Source organism: Falco cherrug, chromosome 3, assembly GCF_023634085.1.
Source record: "Falco cherrug isolate bFalChe1 chromosome 3, bFalChe1.pri, whole genome shotgun sequence".
Classification (NCBI taxonomy): domain Eukaryota; kingdom Metazoa; phylum Chordata; class Aves; order Falconiformes; family Falconidae; genus Falco; species Falco cherrug.
Genome location: NC_073699.1, coordinates 111,006,850 through 111,026,050, shown reverse-complemented (window position 1 = coordinate 111,026,050; position 19,201 = coordinate 111,006,850). Strand labels below are relative to the sequence as shown.

Sequence of the window (19,201 nt, the reverse complement as noted above, 5' to 3'; positions counted from 1 at the left end):
ACTGATGCTTCTGCCCCTGTTGTAGAATCCCAAACCTCGCTGGTTTGTGGTTTTGTGTGTGTGAGCAGCCGGAGTCACCTCTGAGGTTCTGCTGTGGGATGAGGATTTGAAAGTGGTCCCACAAGCAGAGACAAACGGTGATGGAATTTCTGTAGTGACCTTAATCCCGTGTCTTGAAAGCAAATGCATGTGTGGGAAGAGACCTGCAAGTAATAAGCCCTTTGGCAATGAGCAAGAAAAGAATGGAAGCAGCTGGGAAAGGGGAATATTATAAGGATCTCACCGTGTCGTGAAATCCCGTGAAGACCTGGAGCTTGCAGGGTGCAGGCATGTGGGAAAATACCAGTGGCGATGCCGCTAGGGAAGTGGGTCTTGCCACCACCCTGCTGGGGTGCTTATTTTTGTTCCCAGTCCTGTAGTAGATGAGATCCTATTTGCTCAAGGTTGAATCTTTCTCTTTGCTCTGGTACAGGTGGGTTTTAGCTCCACATTCTCAAACTTGTGATGTTTGTAGTAGGCTGTGGTAGGTTGTTGCTGGAAGCAACTGTTCGCACGCTTTGGGAGCTGGAGGAAAAAGGAAGAGCTTTCTCTTTTGCTGTTTAATAGGGAGGTTTTGTCTAGCTGTAGTAAAAAATTTTAGAAATGTCATGATGCCACTTCTGAGACACAGTGTGGTAAACCAGGATGCTGCCAGCGGGTGGGAAATGAAGATTGAGGTGGCATAAATCTGGAAAGGCTTACCCCAAAACTGACCCTGGTTTTTCCATACATTTCTCTCTCCTGCAGCAAGGGAACCTTGTGGCTGTGTCAAGAAGCCAAGCTGATGTCGGTGTTTACATGCTGCTTTTTTTTGGAGCTCATGTCTTCGTTACTGCGAGCTGATGCAAGACAGACTTCCGTAGGTCAGAGACTTCACACTTAAAATCCACGTGGCTGCTCTTCCATGTCACTGGATTGCCCCTATTTTCTGTGTCTCGAGTGAGCTGTGGTTAAGGATGGGTGTGTGCCGGTCCTGTGATAGAGGAGACCCCTCTGTTGATGTTAGACAGCAGGGCTGTGTTGTCAGTCCCGTTGCACTGGTATTTCGGGATCTGTTGCATCTCTGCACTTGGTCATCTCATCTCCCTGCTTAAATCCAAGGAGTTCCCATCAACAGCTCAAAAAGAGCTTTGTGAGCCCCCTGCTCCCCTCCCACTATGCTTATTTTGGTTAATGTTGGGTTTTTTGGACAAGTGGAACTGGTGGTTGCCTTTTTTATTTAAAAGCTAGGCGTTCTTGCTGGGAATAGGGTCAGCTGGAAATGCGGAGGGAGTAAAGGCAGCCCCTTGCTGCTTCAACTCGCTGCAGCGGCTGAGGTTTTTCTCTTCTAATTAGCAAAATCTCCTTCACCTTTGCTGTCAGGAGGTAGCACAGGCTGTACCCGAGTCACATCCAAAGAAAACACTGGCGTTATCTCCTTTCCTGCAAAGGAAACTGAAACTCCCATATGCCAGGGTGGGTACAGGGGGGAGAGCAGGTGCTTTTTGGCCACTGCAGCGGAGCGTGGTGGGCAGGAGCAGCCCTTCTCGCCGGCCTTGGCTGTTTCGGGCAGTGGGTTTGCAGCACTCGGAGCCATGAAAAGCCAGGTTTTGGCCCGAGGGGTTTGCACGAGGGGTGTTAGGGGGGTCTGCACCTGGCTGTTGGCTTCAAAATCCCCTCGCAGCAGCTTTCCGGGAGGGAGCCCTGCTGCAGTGGGAGCTGTGCAAGCTCCCTGGCCTTCTGCGTGTGGAGTGGTGGGCATCCAAGGGGGGAGAAAGGAGGGCTGCAGAGCCCTTTTGTGGGCAGAGCCCAGTGCATTTCCTTGCAAAATGGGGGGGTGCAAAGCCTTTTTTGAAGGCAGAGCCCCATCTCTTTTTTGGAAGCTGTGGGGGTGGAAAGCCTGGTGCATTTTCTTGCAAAATGTGGGGGTGCAAAGCCCTTTTGGGGGCAGAGCTTTGTGCGTTTCCTTGCAAAATGTGAGGGTAAAAAGCCCTTTTGGGGGCAGAGCCCTGTGCTTTTTCTTGCAAAAACGTGGGGGTGCAAAGCCCTTTTTGGGGGCAGAGCCCCATCTCTTTTTTGGAAGCTATGGGGGTGGAAAGCCTGGTGCGTTTTCTTGCAAAATGTAGGGGTGCAAAGCCCTTTTGGGGGCGGAGCCCTGTGCATTTCCTGCAAAATATGGGGGTGCAGATACCTTTCTGGGGGTGGAGCCTAGTGTGTTTCCTTGCAGAATGTAAGGGTGCAAAGCCCTTTTCGGGGCAGAGCCTGGTGCATTTCCTTGCAAAATTTGGGGGGGCTTTTCTTGCAAGATGTGGGGGTGCAAAGCCCTTTTTGGAGGCAGAGCCTGGAGCATTTCCTTGCAAAAATGTGGGGGTGCAAAGCCCTTTTTGGGGGCAGAGCCCCATCTGTTTTTTTGGAAGCTGTGGGGATGCAAAGCCTGGTGCATTTCCCTGTAAGATGTGGGGGTACAAAGCCCTTTTGGGGGCGGAGCCCTGTGCATTTCCTTGCAAGATGTGGGGGTGCAACGCCCTTTTGGGGGACAGAACCCAGGCATTTTTTGAATGATATGGGGGTGCAAAGCCTGGTGCATTTCCTTGTAAGATGTGGGGGTGCAAAACCCTTTCTGGGGGCAGAGCCTGGTGTGTTTCCTTGCAAAACGTGGGGATGCAAGGCCCTTTTGGGGGCAGAGCCTGGTGCATTTCCTTGTAAAATTTAGGGGTGCAAAGGCCTTTTCCGGGGACAGAGCCCCGTCTGGTTTTTTTGGAAGCTGTGAGGGTGCAAAGCCTGGTGCATCCCCTTGCAGGATGTGGGGGTGCAAAGCCCTTTCGGGGCGGAACCCAAGTGTTGTTTTGTTGGGTTTTTTTGGTTTGTTTTTTTTTGGGGGGGGGGGGAGGGGGGTGGGGAGTGCAGACCCCCTCGTGGGGCAGCCCCCGGTGCAGTGCCCTGCCACGGGGGTCTGCCGGGCTGGGAGGTGGGTGGAGTGGGTGGGCAGCACCCGGGGTGTTTCCTTGCTTTTTTTGCTTTTTTGCCTTTTTTTTTTTTTGGGGGGGGGGGGGGGGGGGGGGAAGGACTACAAGTCCCAGCAGGCGCCACGCGCCGCCCTTCCGCCGCGCGCCGCGGAGCTGGGTGCGCGCGGGGCTGCGGCCCCCGGGCCGCCCGCCATGAGCTCAGGTCAGGGGGCCCGCGCGTGCCGGGGGGGGGGCTGGGGGGGGAGGGGTTGTCTGGTGTGCGCGCCCCCCCGCCCCGCACCGAGCGACCCCCGCCCTTCGCGCTGGGCCCCGCCGCCGCCTTTGCCTGGCCCCGGGGGCTGCATTGCGGGGGGCGCGCGGCTGCCTGCGGCGTGGCCCCGGGGGGCTGCAGACGCCCCCCCCAGCCGGCCCTGTGCCCCGGGCTGTGCAGGAAGGGGGGCTTGCATGTGGGGGGGGGCGCAGCTTCGCTTCTTTCTCTCTCTCTCTTTTTTTTTTTTTTTTTGCTTTGCTTTAGGTTTTTTTTTTGCTTTGCTTTAGGTTTTTTTTTTGCTTTGCTTTAGGTTTTTTTTTTGCTTTGCTTTAGGTTTTTTTTTTGCTTTGCTTTAGGTTTTTTTTTTGCTTTGCTTTAGGTTTTTTTTTTGCTTTGCTTTAGTGGTTTTTTTTTTTTTTTTGCTTTGCTTTATTTTGCTTTCCCCTCCAGCAGGGTTTCCACAAGGAGCAGCTGGGCACAGCGCAAAGCAGGGCGCTGCCCCCTCCCTGCCATGACAGCTTGAGGGGGTGACAGAGCAGAGGGGGGAGCACAGTGCTGTCCCGTGGGAGCCCCTGCCCACCTTGGGGTCTGGAAAATGCTCTGCAAGGCCGTGGCTGACAGGGTCGGTGGTTTTGCCAGTGTGGGATGGTGCAGCCTTCGGTGGGTGCTGAGCCCTCGTGCTGTGCACCCCCGAGCTCTCAGCCCTGCCGCCGCCTGGGACCCTGCGCTAAGGCGTGCGCTGATTAATCTCTGCAAAACTTGGGGAAACGAAACCCAGGCGTCTCTTTCGGATGCTCCGAGACTTGTCAGACCCTGCGGCTGAATCCCTGCAGCCCACTGGGGGCTGCTTCCCCGCCGGCCAGTTGCTCTGACCTGGCGTTCAGGGGGGCTCCAAGCCCCTCGGGGTCCACAGCTGGAGCAGAGCATCCCTTGGCGGCACCTTCAGTCAATGCTGCAGAGCCGGGGCTGGATTTTAAGGTTGTGAAGGACCATGCTGCCCTTCTGACCCCATGAGTGGAGCAATCCCGGGGTTTTCTAGGATCGATAAAGGATGTTACGCGATGTCAGGTGAACGGGCACTGAACTGCCATCACTGCTGACCACGGGTTGGCCTTGCAGCTGGAAGACCCTTTGCAAGGTTGAGGCTGGTGGAGGGAAAAAGGCATCCAGGGATTCAGAAGAGGCTGAGAAATTTGCTATGGTGCTGCAGAAAGCATCCGAGCTCCTTGTCGGCCCCGTTTCCCCTTCCAGGGCACGCGGGAGCAGCGCAGCGCCTGCGTACTTTGCCCGTTGCCTTTCAGGTTTTCCCCCGGCCGGCACGGAGGAGTTTGTTGAAGGTGGCACCGGGTGCAAGAGGAAGCGCTTTACGGGAGGAAAGGGAGGTGTGTGCCCCCGCCATGGCCAGCCCGGCTCAGGGGGCTCTTGGGGTGGCCAGGCTTGGCTCCGTGGGACTTGCCATGCTGTGCCATGGCCGTGGTCCCTGCCGCTCTGCCCGTCTTTTGCAGCACAGCAGCGCTCGGGGTTAAACCTCACCCCTTTTTTTCCCTGCCCTGCTTGATTTAAGGGTGCTCAGGTTCAACGCTGCCGGTTGTCTGTCCCTGCCCCCTCCCCCTGCGAGGTGGGAGATGCTCTAATCCTGCCTTATTGCACCAAAACAGATGATGGGCTGCGAGGAGCACAGCCCCTCTCTCCCTAAGGGGGGTAGGAACCCTTTATTTAACCAAGATTTGGGGAAATTATGGGGTTTTGATATAAACAACCTTCTTTTTCCCCCCTCACCGGTGCTTGCCCTGGCGAGGATGCTCCCTGAAGCCGCCGGGCGCTTACCTCTAGCTTGGCAGGTGGTTTTGGCGTACGCTGAGGTCTTGCAGAACAGGGTGCAGGAGAGGTCAGGGCGATGCCTGCCCGGGGTGGGGGAGAGAAGGGTTTGTCGGCCATTGCCTCAGCCGGTGTCGTCAGCACGTGGCAAAGCAAGTGCTGGCAGTGCTGCCGGCTTCCTCGTGGGCAGCCTTTCCCTAAAATCCAACCCAAAACCAGCTGGAGATGGACAGGGCTGCTGGGAAGGCACCTCGCCTGCAAGGACTTCGTTTTCTCACCCGTTGCAAGGGTTTGATGCATGAGGGTGATTCCCCCTGAATCCCCGTCCCCCACGTTCCCATTTTTATCGAGCCCGTCTCATCCTTTTGTTTCTTCCAGCCTTGGGGCGTTTTTCCGGCTGCGCTGGGCTGGTGGATGCGGCCGTGTCTGGTAAAACACGTTTGTTTGCTCCAGCTGCGTGGTGGCAGGGCGGCGGGTTCCTCTCCGGCTGGATCGCGCCGATGAGTTTATGTTGGCTTGGTGGAAAGGGCTGGAGAACCAACGTCATCTCATCCCAATCCCTCACTGTGTCTGGGCTTGCAACTGGCTGTGACATCTCCCATCCCAAACCAGAGCCTGAAAGCTCCTCATGAGTTTAATTCTTGCCCTACGTGACCCAAACACCATTTTCCTTTCGTCATCCTTCCTTTCTTCCTTCTGCCTCATCCTGATTTTCCACGTTTCCATCTCCAAGGGCCCAGACTGATCTTGCCTACCCCATCCCACCGGCCAGACAACACTAGACCTTGCTGGCTGGAGCAGTGACCTCCCTGGGTGGATGTTCTGGTGTGCAACCTCTAGCCCATACACGTGGGGGGGTGGATGGATCAATGGATCGCTGGATGAGGGATGGATGGATGCTGCTTGGGAAGCCCTGAGCATCCAGTGGGGACCATGAGAGTGGAGAGAGATCTAAAAGTCCTCTTGGGGTTTGTTTTTGTCAAGAAGGTTGCTTATAAAAGGGCTGTGGTTGCAAAGGGAGCTTGTGGAGAAGGTCTCTGGCACCAGCACGCACCCGCTGTCATCTCAGGCTGTGTCTGGGGGTGGGCAAGGACCGGTACTGGCATTCCCAGTCCCCAGGCAGGGCAGGGGCTGCGCTCAGGGATGCTCAGTGCTGTGAGGTGTGTGGGCTCAAGGTTTCCAGCCCCACTTTCTGGTGTCAGCGTACCACGCTTCCTGGCTAGGACACGTGCTAGCTGTCAGGGCATCCTGAACACCTTTCTCCCCGCTTTTTCCCCAAACCTTGGCATCAGGGACACGTGCTGGTTCACTGAAAGGTGCAAGACGGAGCACGAGCTGGTCTGGGAGCCAGGCAGCTGCCGGGACTCCAAGCAACCTGGGTGTCAGTGGTGAATTGCGGCTCCCCTTTTCCCTATGGAAGCTTGGCTGGTGCATCGCTGACCCCTCCCCGAGTCCGCAGCCGCTCCTGGCTGGTTTCCCCCCGCAGCAGCCGCAGAGGGAGAAGCAAATCTCTCCCCAGGGCTTTTGAGCTCTTGGGGTAAAGCCCCCCTACTCCAGGGGCCAGAGGAGGGACGGCCGGTGTTTGCCCACGAGGTGCGGCCGCTGCGCCACGATTCAAACTGGTCGTGCAGCTTCACGGTGCTGTGCCCTCCCCTCCGCGGTGCTGGATGCTTTCCGGACACGTCCACCGGCAGGCAGGTGATGACGGCTGGACCGATCCTGTCCCGACCGGGGATGGCTCTGCTTGCACAACCGGTGGGGTAAGGCGCGGTGAGTCAAGGCGAGAGCCTCTTCTCGCTCGCCGTGTTTTGGGGAGCAGCCGGGAGGGTGAGAAAACCTGCAGGGACAGGGATGGGCTTGGGCAAGAGCCGCAGCTCTGCAGGACAGAGCCGGTGGCGGCCGTGCTCGTGCGCTCCTCTGAAAGATTTGCCGCTTGGAGAAGCGAGAAAGTCGCACGGGTTTTCTTGTTGCCGAGAGCAGAGTTCAGGCGGGGAGGTGGGCTGTGCTTCTGGCGACCCCAGCCTGGTTCGGGGAGGTGCAGGAAGCAAACTGCCTTGGTTTTGGGTTGTTTCCCCATTTTTCCCCCTCCCGCAAACCCTGCGGACGGCGCTGGGGAAAAGCTTTTGTGCGAGGCACCCCCTGGCCCTCTCCTTTGTTCTGCCCTTGTGAAGGGCGGCACACGCTGCTCCTCGCCCTCCTGCTCCCGGCTTCGGTTAACTGGGAATCGACGCTTTTCGCAGGGTTTGACGCCAGCAGTGGGGCGATCTGACGTCTCCCTCCCTCGCAGGCCCTTGGCAAGCTTTTTTCATTTTGCTTCCTGGTATAAACCGTCCCCTGGGCTTGTTCCCTCCCCCCCTCCTCAACCCAAAACTTATCACTTGGAGCGGCACCGGTTGCGTTTGGGGAGCTGGCTACTCCCTGGGTCACTTGGCGAGGTGGAGACCACAGCCCTGGTTGTCATCAAAACCAGGGGATGGTTTTAATTAATTGCTTTTGTCACCTGCAGATGAGCTTTGGGGTCGGACTGGGGAGCGGCAGGAATCCAGCTGGGGTGGCTTTTCCAGCAGGGGATGGCTGCGCGGGCTCCCACCCGGCGTGGAAATCGTTAAGCCGGTCTGGGTGCTCTCCTGGAAACCTGCGCCCAGCCCAGCCAGGAAATTATTTACCGGCTCCAGGGTGGGAACTGGCTCCTGGGTTGGTGTTTGTGCCACGTGTTGTCTCCCCCGCTGCTGCTTTAAAATCCCAGAGTTGGGACACCGCAGTTTATAATCCGTCGTGAATTTAGGGGATAAGCGGGTTCAACTTCATGGCACGGAGGGGGGCAATTAAAATCGCACCTGGGACGATTACGGCGATGCTTTCAGCAATCCCCAGCGTCTCCCAGGCTGGGTGTCGGGGTGCAGTGGAGACCGGCAGGAACTGGAGGTGCTGGGACATGGTTAAAACTGGCAAATGCAAATTTTGTGGCCCCGTCCTCGGTGCAGGGGGAGACACAAGGAGCAAACAAGCATGAAAAGTGGCTGGGAGAGCTCTCCCTGCATTTGACCTGGCTCTGCACCAGCCCTGCTCCCTTCCCCCGGCTGCTAAGCCGCTGTGCTTTTCTGCCAGCTTTTCTGCCCGGGTTCCTTTGCCATGGTTCGCGTGACCGTCACGTGCCGCGGGAGGGTGACGGGGCAGTGCCGGGGTGCCCCGTGCCCGCAGCATCCCCCTGCGTGGCCGAGGTGGCCCCGAGCCGCATTGCTGGGAGCCAGGGTGGATGGCAGGGGGGGGACACTGAGCCTGGCCACCTCCTGGGACTTATCCAGGGATATCATCGCTGCAGCTGGGAGCCTGTCACTGTGGCATCTCCTGAATAACCCCTCGGATCAGCTCCCCTTTTATTTTTTTTCTCCTGTTTTTTCCCTTTGCAGACAGCAGCAGGCTGCTGGGGAGCCAGCGGCCGGGCTACGGGACGCTGCAGCGAGACGTCGATAAGTCCCGCATGGTAGGTCTGAGGGCTTCGCCGCGGGGAGGAGGGCATGCCGCCACTGGCTTGGCACGAAACCCATCTATTGTCCGTGCCACCGGCACGAGGTGGTGGTTTTCCAACCCCAGATCTACTTGCTTGTCACCTGCCTGGTGTTAAATCAGGCCGGGAGGCTGAGAGCTTTCATCAGTTCAGGATGTCGATGCTTGCTGATCTTAATTTCAGTTTGGTTTATGAGTAAGCATTTCCATAAAGGTGATCTCCTTTCTTCCAGGAGGTCACAGGCTACCAGACCAAGACATGGCGGGTGGCCCTGTGCCACGCTTGCTCCGTGCTGACGGCCGGGCTGCTCCTGCTCCTCTTCCACTGGAAGCCGAGCCTGGAGGTGCAGGCGAAGTGCAAGCCCTGCGCCCTCGGCCAGGCCGACTGGGTCATCATCAGGGTAAGGCCGTGGAGACATCCAAGGGTCTGGGCTTGGGCTCTGCCACCAGCTTCCCGGGAGGGCCCTGGGCACATTCTTTGCTGCTTGTCCCCCTCGCTGTGTCTGATACCTCCTTTCATCCAGTAATGAGCTACCCCAGAGCCAAGTTACTGCAGGGATAGTTATTATTCCCACAATAATTTCGCACTTTCCCCTTCCCTAGCAGCCAGCCCAGCTTCCGTGTCACTTTATTGTGGGGACGGGTGGCTGGGGGACTCCCTGCCTGCCTGCGGAGCTGGGGGCGGGCACGAGGGGAGCTTCCCGTTCCCCGCTGCTCAGACCCGTGCCTGTGTCGCAGGACCGATTCGGACAGTGCTTCACCACCCGCGTGCGCACGGAGGCTCTGGGCGAGGGCAGGTGAGCCGGGCTCACGGCCCCGCGGCGATGCCGGCATCACATCTGCGTGTGGCTGCCAGGGAGGGGGTGGATGGGCGAGGGACAGAGCCTCGGGTTTTCCACCCCGAGCAGCCTGGAGCATCACCCTGGGGCCAGGCTGGAGGACCGGAGGAGCAGCATCGCCATCGGCATGTCGGATGAGGAGGAGAGCCGGGACACCATCCGGCTCCATGAGAAGGAAGAGGTAACGCTCGTGACCCTTCCCACCTCCCACCACCCTTCCCACCTCCGCCCCCTCAATCCTCTCCCTTGGCGTGGGCTGCCCTCGTGTCCCGCTCACACCTGGGTTTTTCCTTCCTGCTCCACTCAGAACAACCACCTGCGGTACTATCTCTTCGAGGGCATGCGCTACATCTGGATCGAACGGCGGCAGGCATTCTGCAAAGTCAGGTATTCCTCTGCCCCCCCCTGCCCCAGCCGACGTCTGGGCATCTCTCTGCTGCTCTCCTTGGCCCCTGCACCCCCTCGAAATCATCCTGACCTGGCTGGAAGTCACATAACCACACTTGGAGCTCCTCTCTGCTCTCCCTTGGAGCCCATCCCCGGGGTGTTGGGCTGGGGATGCTGTGCTGCCTTTCCCCCGCCCCCCAGTTGTCGATGTTGCCCGTCTTTGTAGGCAGAGGAAACTGGGCAAAGTGGTTTGGCAGCTGTCCCGTGCTGGATGGTCCTCAGCATGCTGTGCCGCTTGCAGCTCTCCGAACTGTGCCCCTTTTGTTCCCGCTCCTTGGCACCTGCAAGCTGCAGCAGAGGCTGAGGAACAAGATACTCTCCCAAAGTGGTGGTTTTTTGTCTCCAAGGACTTGGACATGGTGTTTGTTCCTCTGGGCCAGGCTCCTGCTGATGTTGACTCTGTTCCTCTGTCTTTCTTTCCCCTTGTGCTTGCCAGCCTCTTGGATGAAGGTTGGACCTGCGCAGATCTCCACCTCTCCCAAGCTGGGCTTGACCAGCAAGACCACAACACCAGGTAGGGATCTACCAGCGTTGTGGGACACCTGGGGAACACAGACGAGGCTTTTCTAGGGGCCAGAAAATCCCGACGCCTGGTTTTTTCTTGCACTCAGACCTCTAAATAGAGGACAGCTAGGTGGGCTGGGTTGTCCTGGCTTGGCTTCTCCACATAACGGGGCTCCCGAGGGGGTCTGGGCAGCGTGGGGGTTCCTCGAGCTGGAAACGCAGCTTTTCCCTAGCGTGCCTTTGCTCCTCCTTTGCTTTTCTCTCCCCTTTGCAGAAGGAAGATCTATGGACCAAACCTCATCGAGGTGCCGGTCAAGTCCTACGCGAGGCTGTTGGTGGAGGAGGTGTGTATCCACGGGGCCGTGCGTCAAAAGGGCGAGTTGTCCCAGGGCAGATCCTTCCCCTGCTCCGTGTCCCTCACTGCACATGCTTTGTGGGCCCTTTGCAGTGGGGAGGAGAGGGCTTCAGGAGAGGCAGCTTGGGCAGCGACCAGAGAAGGCAGAGCTGGTACAGCTGTGGAAGGGACCCATCCCACCTCTTGGCTCAGGCAGGAGCATGCCCAGGTGGCTGAGCATCCTCAGGAGTACTGACCGCAAGCAAAGCCGGGGAGCATGGGGGGGTTTGTAAGAAGTCAGTTGGCTGATTCCCACCCCCCAGGGAAGGAACAGCTTCTCCTCTGCATAAGCAGTTGTTCCTCAAAGAGCCTGGAGGTCTCGTGATGGGCTGGACAAAGCTCTCCCTGCCCCAGACCTACTCACGCTCCTTGTTCCCTTCCAGGTGCTCAATCCCTTCTACATCTTCCAAGTGTTCAGCATCGTGCTGTGGGTCTGCGACGCCTATTACTACTATGCCGCCTGCATCTTCCTCATCTCCACCATCTCCTTAGGGCTGTCCCTCTACGAGACGAGGAAGGTGAGTGGTGGGCTTACCTGGGACAAGGAGCTCTAATGGAATAGCTCGTTTCCTGATGCTGTTTGACCTCTGTGCTGATGTTGAACTCACTCTGAGCCCAGCTGGGTGAGGACATCCCGTACTCCCAGCAGTGGGGCAGGTCTCCTTGTCCTTCATCTCAGTCCTGAGCCTTCGAGACCTGTTCTATGGTGCTTCGCCGTGCTTTTTGAGCTACCCTTGGGTGGCTGCTAACTGCTCCCTCCCTTGCAGCAAAGCGTCACGCTGCAAAATATGGCCAAGATGTCAGTGGGTGTCCGAGTCCGCCGTCCCAGCGGAGGTGAGTGCGATGCCCACGATGAGCCAGGGTTCCTGGTGTAAAGCTGCTCGGGATGGTGCCGGGACGATGTGTCTGAGCACAGCCGTGACTTTTCCAGAGGAGATGGTGGTGAGCTCGGCGGAGCTGGTGCCGGGTGACTGCATCAGCCTCCCCACGGACGGGATGCTGGTCCCTTGCGATGCCGCGCTGCTGACGGGCGAGTGCATGGTCAACGAGAGCATGCTGACGGGTGAGAGCCCCAGCTTCTGCTGGGGGCTTGGGGGGAGAGGACGAGCCTTGTGTCTCAGTGGCCCTACGGCAGCCCCTTCCCATCCAGGCTGGTTGGCTCCTGACCCCCTCAGGGTGATAAACCTGGCTCGGGGATGTTCCTCACCACAGGGGAGAGCGTGCCGGTGATGAAGACCCCTCTCCCAGCTGGTAGCCGGGCAGCCAGCCCTGTCTATTCCCCCGAGGAGCACCGGCGGCACACCTTGTTCTGCGGGACGCAGGTCATCCAAGCCAAGTCCTACGTGGGCAGCGAAGTGCTGGCCGTGGTGACCCGCACAGGTAATGGATGGAGGGGAAAAGCCTGGATTAAGCTGCGTCCTTTGGAGCGGCACCTTTGCGTGTGCTTACTTTCTGTTCCTCTCCCTCAGGGTTTTGCACGGCCAAAGGGGATCTCATTAGCTCCATCCTCTACCCCAAACCTGTGAGCTTCAAGTTCTACAAGGATGCTGTGAAGTTCGTCCTGTTCCTCTCCATCCTGGGTATGTCTGAGCATGGAGGCACGGCCGGGGGCTGCCCAACTCCTCTTAAACGGTTGAGCCCACCCTGCAGCTGCTTTGCTTTGTAACCCAGCCGCTTCTCCCTCCCGCACAGCTTTTATCGGCACACTGTACAGCATCCTCATCTTGGTTAAAAACCAGGTAGGGTTGTTGGAGCTGGTGAATCCTTGAGCGCAGGCTGACGCTGGGACCGTCAGCCGATGCGGGTGGGGATGAGTGGGGGCTGTCAGGATGCTCACCCTCTTCCTCCTCGCCTGCCAGGTCCCCGTGGGGCAAATCATTATCCGTGCTCTTGACCTCATCACCGTCATCGTGCCCCCGGCTCTCCCGGCTGCGATGACGGTGGGCACCATCTATGCCCAGAACAGGCTGAAGAAGCAGGGCATCTTCTGCATCAGCCCTCCCCGTATCAACCTCTGCGGGAAGATCCGCCTGGTCTGCTTCGACAAGGTGAGTCTCGGGCAGCGCCGTGGGACCACGGTGTCCAGCTCAGGGGGGCTGGCTGGGACCCACCGTGCTCTCCCCGCAGACAGGAACTCTGACCGAGGAAGGCCTGGATGTCTGGGGGGTGGTCCCGCTGGAGAGCAACCACTTCATGCCCATCGTCCACGAGCCCCGCTGCCTGCCCGCCGGCCCCTTGCTCTACTCCCTGGCCACCTGCCACACAGTCTCGCTGCTGCGGGCGCAGCCCATTGGGGACCCTGTGGACCTCAAGATGGTGGAGTCCACCGGCTGGGTAAGACAAGCGGTGGGCAAAGTTGCTTATCTGTAAAAAGGGAGGTGGGACACACCTTGTTCTGGCAGGAGAGGGGGTGTTTGAAACCACCCGGGGGGGGGGGATGGGGCTTGGGGGCTTGCGTGGCAGGGCTTTGCCATCTCGACGTCTCCTTGGTTCCAGCGCCTGGAGATGATGGAGGAGGGGGAAGGTGAGCTGCCTGCCTTCCAGCAGTTTGGGATGAAGGTCTTGGCTGTGATGAAGCCTCCGCCCGAGGAAGAACAGCCACGAGACATGGTAGGTCCTGCAGAGCAGAGTGGCTCAAGTTGCCCAGGTCGCTGGGTCTGCACCCCCAAAGCGCTGCTGTGCTTCACAGCCCCTGCAGAGGTTGCACCTCCCAGGAAGGCTCCTGCCTGGCCCCGACACCCGCTCCCTCTCCTCCACAGAAGCACCAGTCACCCGTGGGGATCCTCCGGCGTTTCCCCTTCTCCTCTTCCCTGCAGAGGATGAGCGTCCTGGTGAAGCTGCCCGGCGAAGCCTCAGCCCACCTCTACACCAAGGGGGCACCGGAGATGGTGGCCAGCCTCTGCAGGAAGGAAACTGGTATGCACTGGGGGAAGTGCTGGGGGACAGTGGTTTGCTGGGAAGCAGCTGGTCCGGCTGCTCCATCATCCGTCTGCATCCCTGCGGCTCACCCCACGGGGAATTGTCCTCGGTGATGCTGCTGGGCAGTTCCCAGAGGCACAGGGCTTTGGATCAGCTCCAGCCGCCTGTGGGGAGGAAAATCGAAGGCGGGGAAGGGGGTTGGAACCTGGGTGAGAATCCAAAGCCCTTGGGGATCTTGAGCATCCAAGGTTCGTTCAGGAATTATTTTGACCTCGCTTTTCCCCTGGTGGCTGGCAGTGCCCGTGGATTTCTCCCAGATGCTGCGGCACTACACCACGGATGGTTTCCGGGTCTTGGGTCTGGCTTGCAAAACCCTGAGCGCGGTGACCACCTTTGAGGAGGCCCTGCAGCTCCCCAGGTTGGTGCCAACAACTTCTTTTCTCCGTTGAGACCTTGCTTGTTCCAAGGGTTTCATGGGATGTTTTGCTGCCCTGCAGCCTTGCCCCATCCTAGCAGCCTGCGAGGGATTAAACCCTCACCCCCACTAAAGCAATTCCTGGCTACCCCCTGATGGATCTGTAGCCGTTTACACCAATTGTTTCTCTCTGCCTTGCGTTGAAGATGGTGTTGACCGGCTCGTTGTATCCCACCAGGGACTCGGTGGAGAGCAGCCTGACCTTCCTGGGGTTCCTCGTCATGAAAAACGTCCTCAAGCCGGAGTCTGCGCCTGTGATTCACCTCCTGAGGAATGCCAGCGTCCGCCCCGTCATGGTGACAGGTGACCCTGCGGAGGGGAACAGGGATGCTGAGCTTGGGGAAGGGATGGGACACGGACAACCCTTGACGTTCTGCAAGGGGTGAAGGGTTTCTCCGCCAGAAATCGGTGGCCTGAAGCAGCCGGGAGGCACGGCAAGGACTCCTGGAGCCTGGATGTGTGCATCCCTGCTCCTTGTTTGCATTGCCCTGCCAGCAGGCTCACGGCAGGCGGGGTGTGCAAGGGTGCAGGCTGCTTTTTCATGGATGCAGCGTGAACCCACAGACCCGAGGTGGGCAACTTAAACAGCAAAACCGCTCATGGTTTCACCGCTGCTGATAGAAATGTCAAACCTTGTGAGCACCCTGAGCTGCCCAGCTAACGGGGGGGACGTAGGAGCCACCTTCGGGTGTTCTGCAGCAAGGGAAGCAGCGCTGCCGGGGTTTGAAGCTGCTGCCTTTCTTTGGAGGAGGGAAGAAATGAGATTTTGGAGCTGTCCCCCAAAACACAGGGAAGGAAACAGACCCCCAATGTGGCTGTGGTGGCTGGGAGGGGGGGGATGCAGCAGGTTTGAGCTGCTCTTGGCTTGCAGCCGTGTGAGACCCCAGCCCCACCGCCTCTTTCTGCCAGGAGACAACATGCTGACGGCCATGAACGTGGCCAAGAGCTGCCGCATGGTGGAGCCGAAAGAGCGGGTGGTCTTTGTCAACGCCTCCCCACCCAGCCACGACAGACCTGCCGCGCTCAAGTTCATCCTCGCCGAGCACTCCCAGGGCGAGGAGCAGCCAGTGAGTCCCAGGGCAGCGTTTCTGGGGGGATTGTAGAGCCCCAAGCTGCCGGTCACCTTGCAGGACTCTCTATTTTTCCCGGCATCGTTGCCCTTGGAGGCAGCTATGGGTGTGATTCTGCCCCTTATTAACTGCCTGCTGTAGGGAAAGATCACTTGCTCCTCTTCCTCCCCGGGAGCACATCAGGCTGGAGCTGATGCTCCAAACACCCTCGTTGGATGCAGCCCAGCACCGTGTTGCTCAAGTTCTGCTCCAGGTTTGGCACGAAGGGCTTGGCCACACAAGCCTTTTATCCCAAACACCATCATTTATATGCTTGAAACTGAGGTTGAAGGGCCAGCGCTTCACCTCCTGCCCCGCCTGGGTTGAGGACGCCGGTCCAGGGACTGAGCAGGGACCTGAGCGTGAGCCAAAGCCCCGCTGCAGGAAACACCGGCGTTTTCCTTGGCAGGGTCCGCAGCAGCAGGACGGCTGCTCCCCCCAGCCCTGCCACTTCGCCCTGAACGGCAAATCCTTCGCCGTGCTTTGCGAGCACTTCGCCGACCTGCTGCCGAAGGTGAGTGGCGGCAGGGAAGCCCCTGGCAGGGTTGACCTCACCAGGGTTTCATCTTGCAGCCTCGGAGCTCCAAAATAAAATGCCCTGAGAGGGGTTTTTCGTTGGTGCAAGGTGCCCTCTGCCCTGCTGAGCTGGCAAAGCTTAAAATAACCCAGCTCCTCCTGGGTGCACGGAGATGCGGGGTGCTGCCGTGCTTAATTACCTAATGTACTTCTGCATCTTTGTATTAAAAGGGGTTTAGTGATGAAGTTGGATTCGGATATAGACTAAAAAGCAGCTAGTCAGTTATAAGTTTTGAGAGATTGATGTTTGAGTTACATTTCAGTAAATGATGGCTAAAGACATCGTACTAGGAACATCCGCAATGTTTGTATTACGTAGTTCTACAGAAAGTTACAGAATTGTTTGGGTTCTTTGTAATCTACCGAACTGGTCAACCACGAGCAAAAGTTGTTAGAACACAGGTAATTTTTGTTTGATTCCAGATACGGAATGAAAATTTTGCATTTAAAATTTTGGTGAATGCTTTCAGAAATTAATAGATAACAGTACTAAACCGATGTCTCTGAAGTCATGTATTCATCATACTGCATAGTAGGATGCTCAGGCTTTACTACATGCTAGCCTTTTGTTGGGATTGTGTACTTGTTGTACAATACCGTGTTGTATTTTACCAACGGGTTTTAGTGATGAAGCGTACAGCTGCTCTTCGTGTAAGTGCTTGTGACTTGTAAGATGTTAACCTGACGTGGGGAATCATTAGGAGCCTTCCCTCTGCAGATCCTCATCCGAGCCACCGTGTTCGCCCGCATGTTGCCTGACCAGAAGACTCAGCTGGTGTGCAGCCTGCAGGAGCTCAAGTAAGCGACTGCAGCCCCCAGGGATGGAGGGCAGAGGGGGGCAAGAGGGGGTTCACCCTCCACCCGGAGGCTTCTCTTGTGTGCCAGAGCTGCGGGATTGCATCCTGCCCTCTCCCAGCTGCGGGGTGATCCTAAACCCGGGGGTGCGACACTGAAGACCCCGGGCTTTTTCCCCCCTCATCCCGTGGTGAAATATGGGACCCCTTCTCGCTGCAGCTACTGCGTGGGGATGTGCGGGGACGGGGCCAATGACTGCGGGGCACTGAAGGCGGCCGACGTGGGCATCTCGCTGTCGGAGGCGGAGGCGTCGGTGGCCTCGCCGTTCACCTCCCGCGTGGCAAACATCGAGTGCGTGCCCACCGTCATACGGTGAGCGCTGGGAGCCTCTTGGGGGTGGGGGGACGGACACCCCGGGGGGCTCGTCAGTGCCTCTGTCCCTTCTTTGGGACAACTGGTGGAGGGGGTGTCATGGCTGAGTGAGTCTCATGCTCTCTGCAGGGAGGGCAGGTGCTCGCTGGTCACCTCCTTCGGCGTCTTTAAGTACATGGCCCTGTACAGCCTGGTGCAGTTCGTGTCCGTCCTGCTGCTCTACACGGTGAGTCCCACCGTGTCCCAAACGCCCGGGGTGCTGAGGGAGGGATGCCTTTGGGTCCCCTTGTCGCGGCTGGATTTTAATCTGTCCCTTTCCTAGCCCCTGCACTGAGCGCTGGTGGTTTCTCCTCTGCAGATCAACACCAACCTGAGCGATTTCCAGTTCCTCTTCTTTGACCTGATCATCACCACCACCGTGGCAGTGCTGATGGGTCGCACCGGTCCTGCCCAGGAGCTGGGAGTGGAGCGTCCCCAAGGGACGTTGATCAGCGTCCTCGTGCTGGGCAGCTTGCTCCTTCAAACGGCTCTGCTCATCACCGTGCAGGTCCTCAGCTACTTCATCACTGTCTCACAGAGCTGGTGAGGAACCCGGCTTCGTGTGAGTTTAGTGAGGGGCATGGCGCGGAGGATCGCGACGGAGCCCCAGTGCTTGTCCTTGGTTTTGACCAACACCAGCTGGCATCAGGGATGCATCCAGCCACCTTGCAGCGAACGGTGCCCGTGCACTCGTGGAGAGCAAGGGGCTGGTGTGTAGACCCTCTCCTTGCCTCTCGCTTCATCTGACCCTCTGCCTTCTCCCCTGCCTGGCTCAGGTACGTGCCGCTGAACAGCACGGTGATGGCTCCCCAGAACCTGCCCAACTACGAGAACACAGTCCTCTTCTGTGTCACGGGCTTCCAGTACCTCATCCTGGCCGTCGCCATGTCCAAGGGGTACCCGTTTCGGGAGCCGCTCTACACCAACGGTGAGGATGATGCTGGCCACGGGGATGAAGAGAGCCATCAAACTCGCATCCTCCTCCTCAACCCTCTTCCTTCTCGCCCTCAGTGCTGTTCTTGGTAGTCCTCATCCTCCTTTTTGGCCTCATGATATGGTTGACCCTCTACCCGCTGGGCTTCCCCAAAACCCTGCTGAAGCTGCAGGGCATCGATGACTTGAATTTCAAGCTGCTGCTGCTGGGGGTTGCTGCCCTCAACTTCTTCGCCGCCTTCGTGCTGGAGGTAAGGGTGGGCATGCGAGGGATGCGTGTTGTCCTTGTGGCTCTGCCCCGGCAACCCCTTTTCCAGGAGCTGTGGGCGCGGAGGGAGCAGGGCTCACCTTGGCATCACCTTTGCCTTCTCCTTGTGGTCCTCAACCTCCTCAAAACCCGTTCTCCCCTCCCTATCTTTGCTGCAGACCGCCCTGGACCACGGCTTGCTCAGCTGCCTCCGCAAACTGCGCCGAAAGAAGGTGTCCAAGAAGCTTTTCAAGAGGCTGGAGAAGGAGCTGAGCCAGCAGCAGCCATCCTGGCCACCCCTTAACGAACCCCTCTTTGCTACACCCAAGATGTCCATTGCTGTGAGATAGCACGCGTCGGGCTGTCGCCCTGCCTGCCGGCCCCTGGACACTGTTGTTTATTTATTGCTCCTGGGAAATGGAGGGGCAGTTTCCCGCGGGGAGACCCTCAGCATCGCAGCTGTGAATCCCCACGTGCTGGTCCTGCAGCCGTGGCTGAGAGGAGGAGATGGCGGAGAAGGAAACGGGGGAGGGGGGGAGAAGGTGAAGAGGAAAAGGAGAAATGATCCAGCTCAGCTCTTCCTCCTGCTGCTGCCCTTGGACCCGTTTCCCCGTGCTGGGCACCGGTACAGTTTTGCAGGGGGGTACTGCCTCCTTTTTCTTCTCCTGGCTGGTCAGAACCCCCGAGAAGAGGGTCCCTGATCTTCTCCTGGCGAGGGCACCCGTCCCAGCCTCGCATCCCTCCTCACTGTGAAAACCCCCCCCCCCCGCCTCCCCCTGTGACCACCCTAGATGTGTAGGGACTGTTTACAAACTGCCCTGTCCCTGACTTGCCAAGGATGCTGCTCAGTCCCCAGCACCTGGGGACCAGCCATGGGCACCCTCTCTGTTTGGGGTGCTCCTGCCAGAGCACTTCTGCTTTCGGACGGGAACTTGTAGCATTAAAAAAAAAAAAAAACAAAAAAAAAAAAAACCAAAAAAAAAAACCACCCAC

The 19,201-nt window shown here is 58.3% G+C and overlaps 1 protein-coding gene across 8 annotated transcripts; it reads left to right on the top strand.

Annotated features, from left to right (window-relative positions):
* The first annotated feature begins 102 nt into the window (after positions 1–102).
* ATP13A2 (ATPase cation transporting 13A2) lies at positions 103–18,964 on the top strand. Of its 8 annotated transcripts, none has more exons than XM_055704487.1 (30): positions 3,141–3,186; positions 5,786–6,822; positions 8,463–8,536; positions 8,793–8,960; positions 9,298–9,356; positions 9,468–9,579; positions 9,706–9,785; positions 10,282–10,359; positions 10,624–10,693; positions 11,127–11,261; positions 11,511–11,577; positions 11,660–11,806; positions 11,956–12,123; positions 12,213–12,323; positions 12,436–12,482; positions 12,603–12,791; positions 12,871–13,077; positions 13,240–13,353; positions 13,503–13,659; positions 13,960–14,080; positions 14,316–14,440; positions 15,047–15,204; positions 15,656–15,760; positions 16,541–16,620; positions 16,837–16,989; positions 17,119–17,215; positions 17,348–17,571; positions 17,805–17,956; positions 18,040–18,212; positions 18,388–18,964. In XM_055704487.1, exons 2-30 carry the CDS (start codon positions 6,720–6,722, stop codon positions 18,556–18,558), a joined length of 3,645 nt encoding a protein of 1,214 aa, XP_055560462.1. In that variant the 5' UTR covers positions 3,141–3,186; positions 5,786–6,719; the 3' UTR covers positions 18,559–18,964. The 8 variants fall into 8 exon arrangements, with proteins under 8 accessions (XP_027665205.2, XP_055560464.1, XP_055560462.1 ...); XM_055704486.1 differs by having other exon boundaries at positions 3,143–3,186; positions 5,431–6,822; XM_027809404.2 differs by lacking the exons at positions 3,141–3,186; positions 5,786–6,822 and adding an exon at positions 103–902.
* The last annotated feature ends 237 nt before the right edge of the window (positions 18,965–19,201 follow it).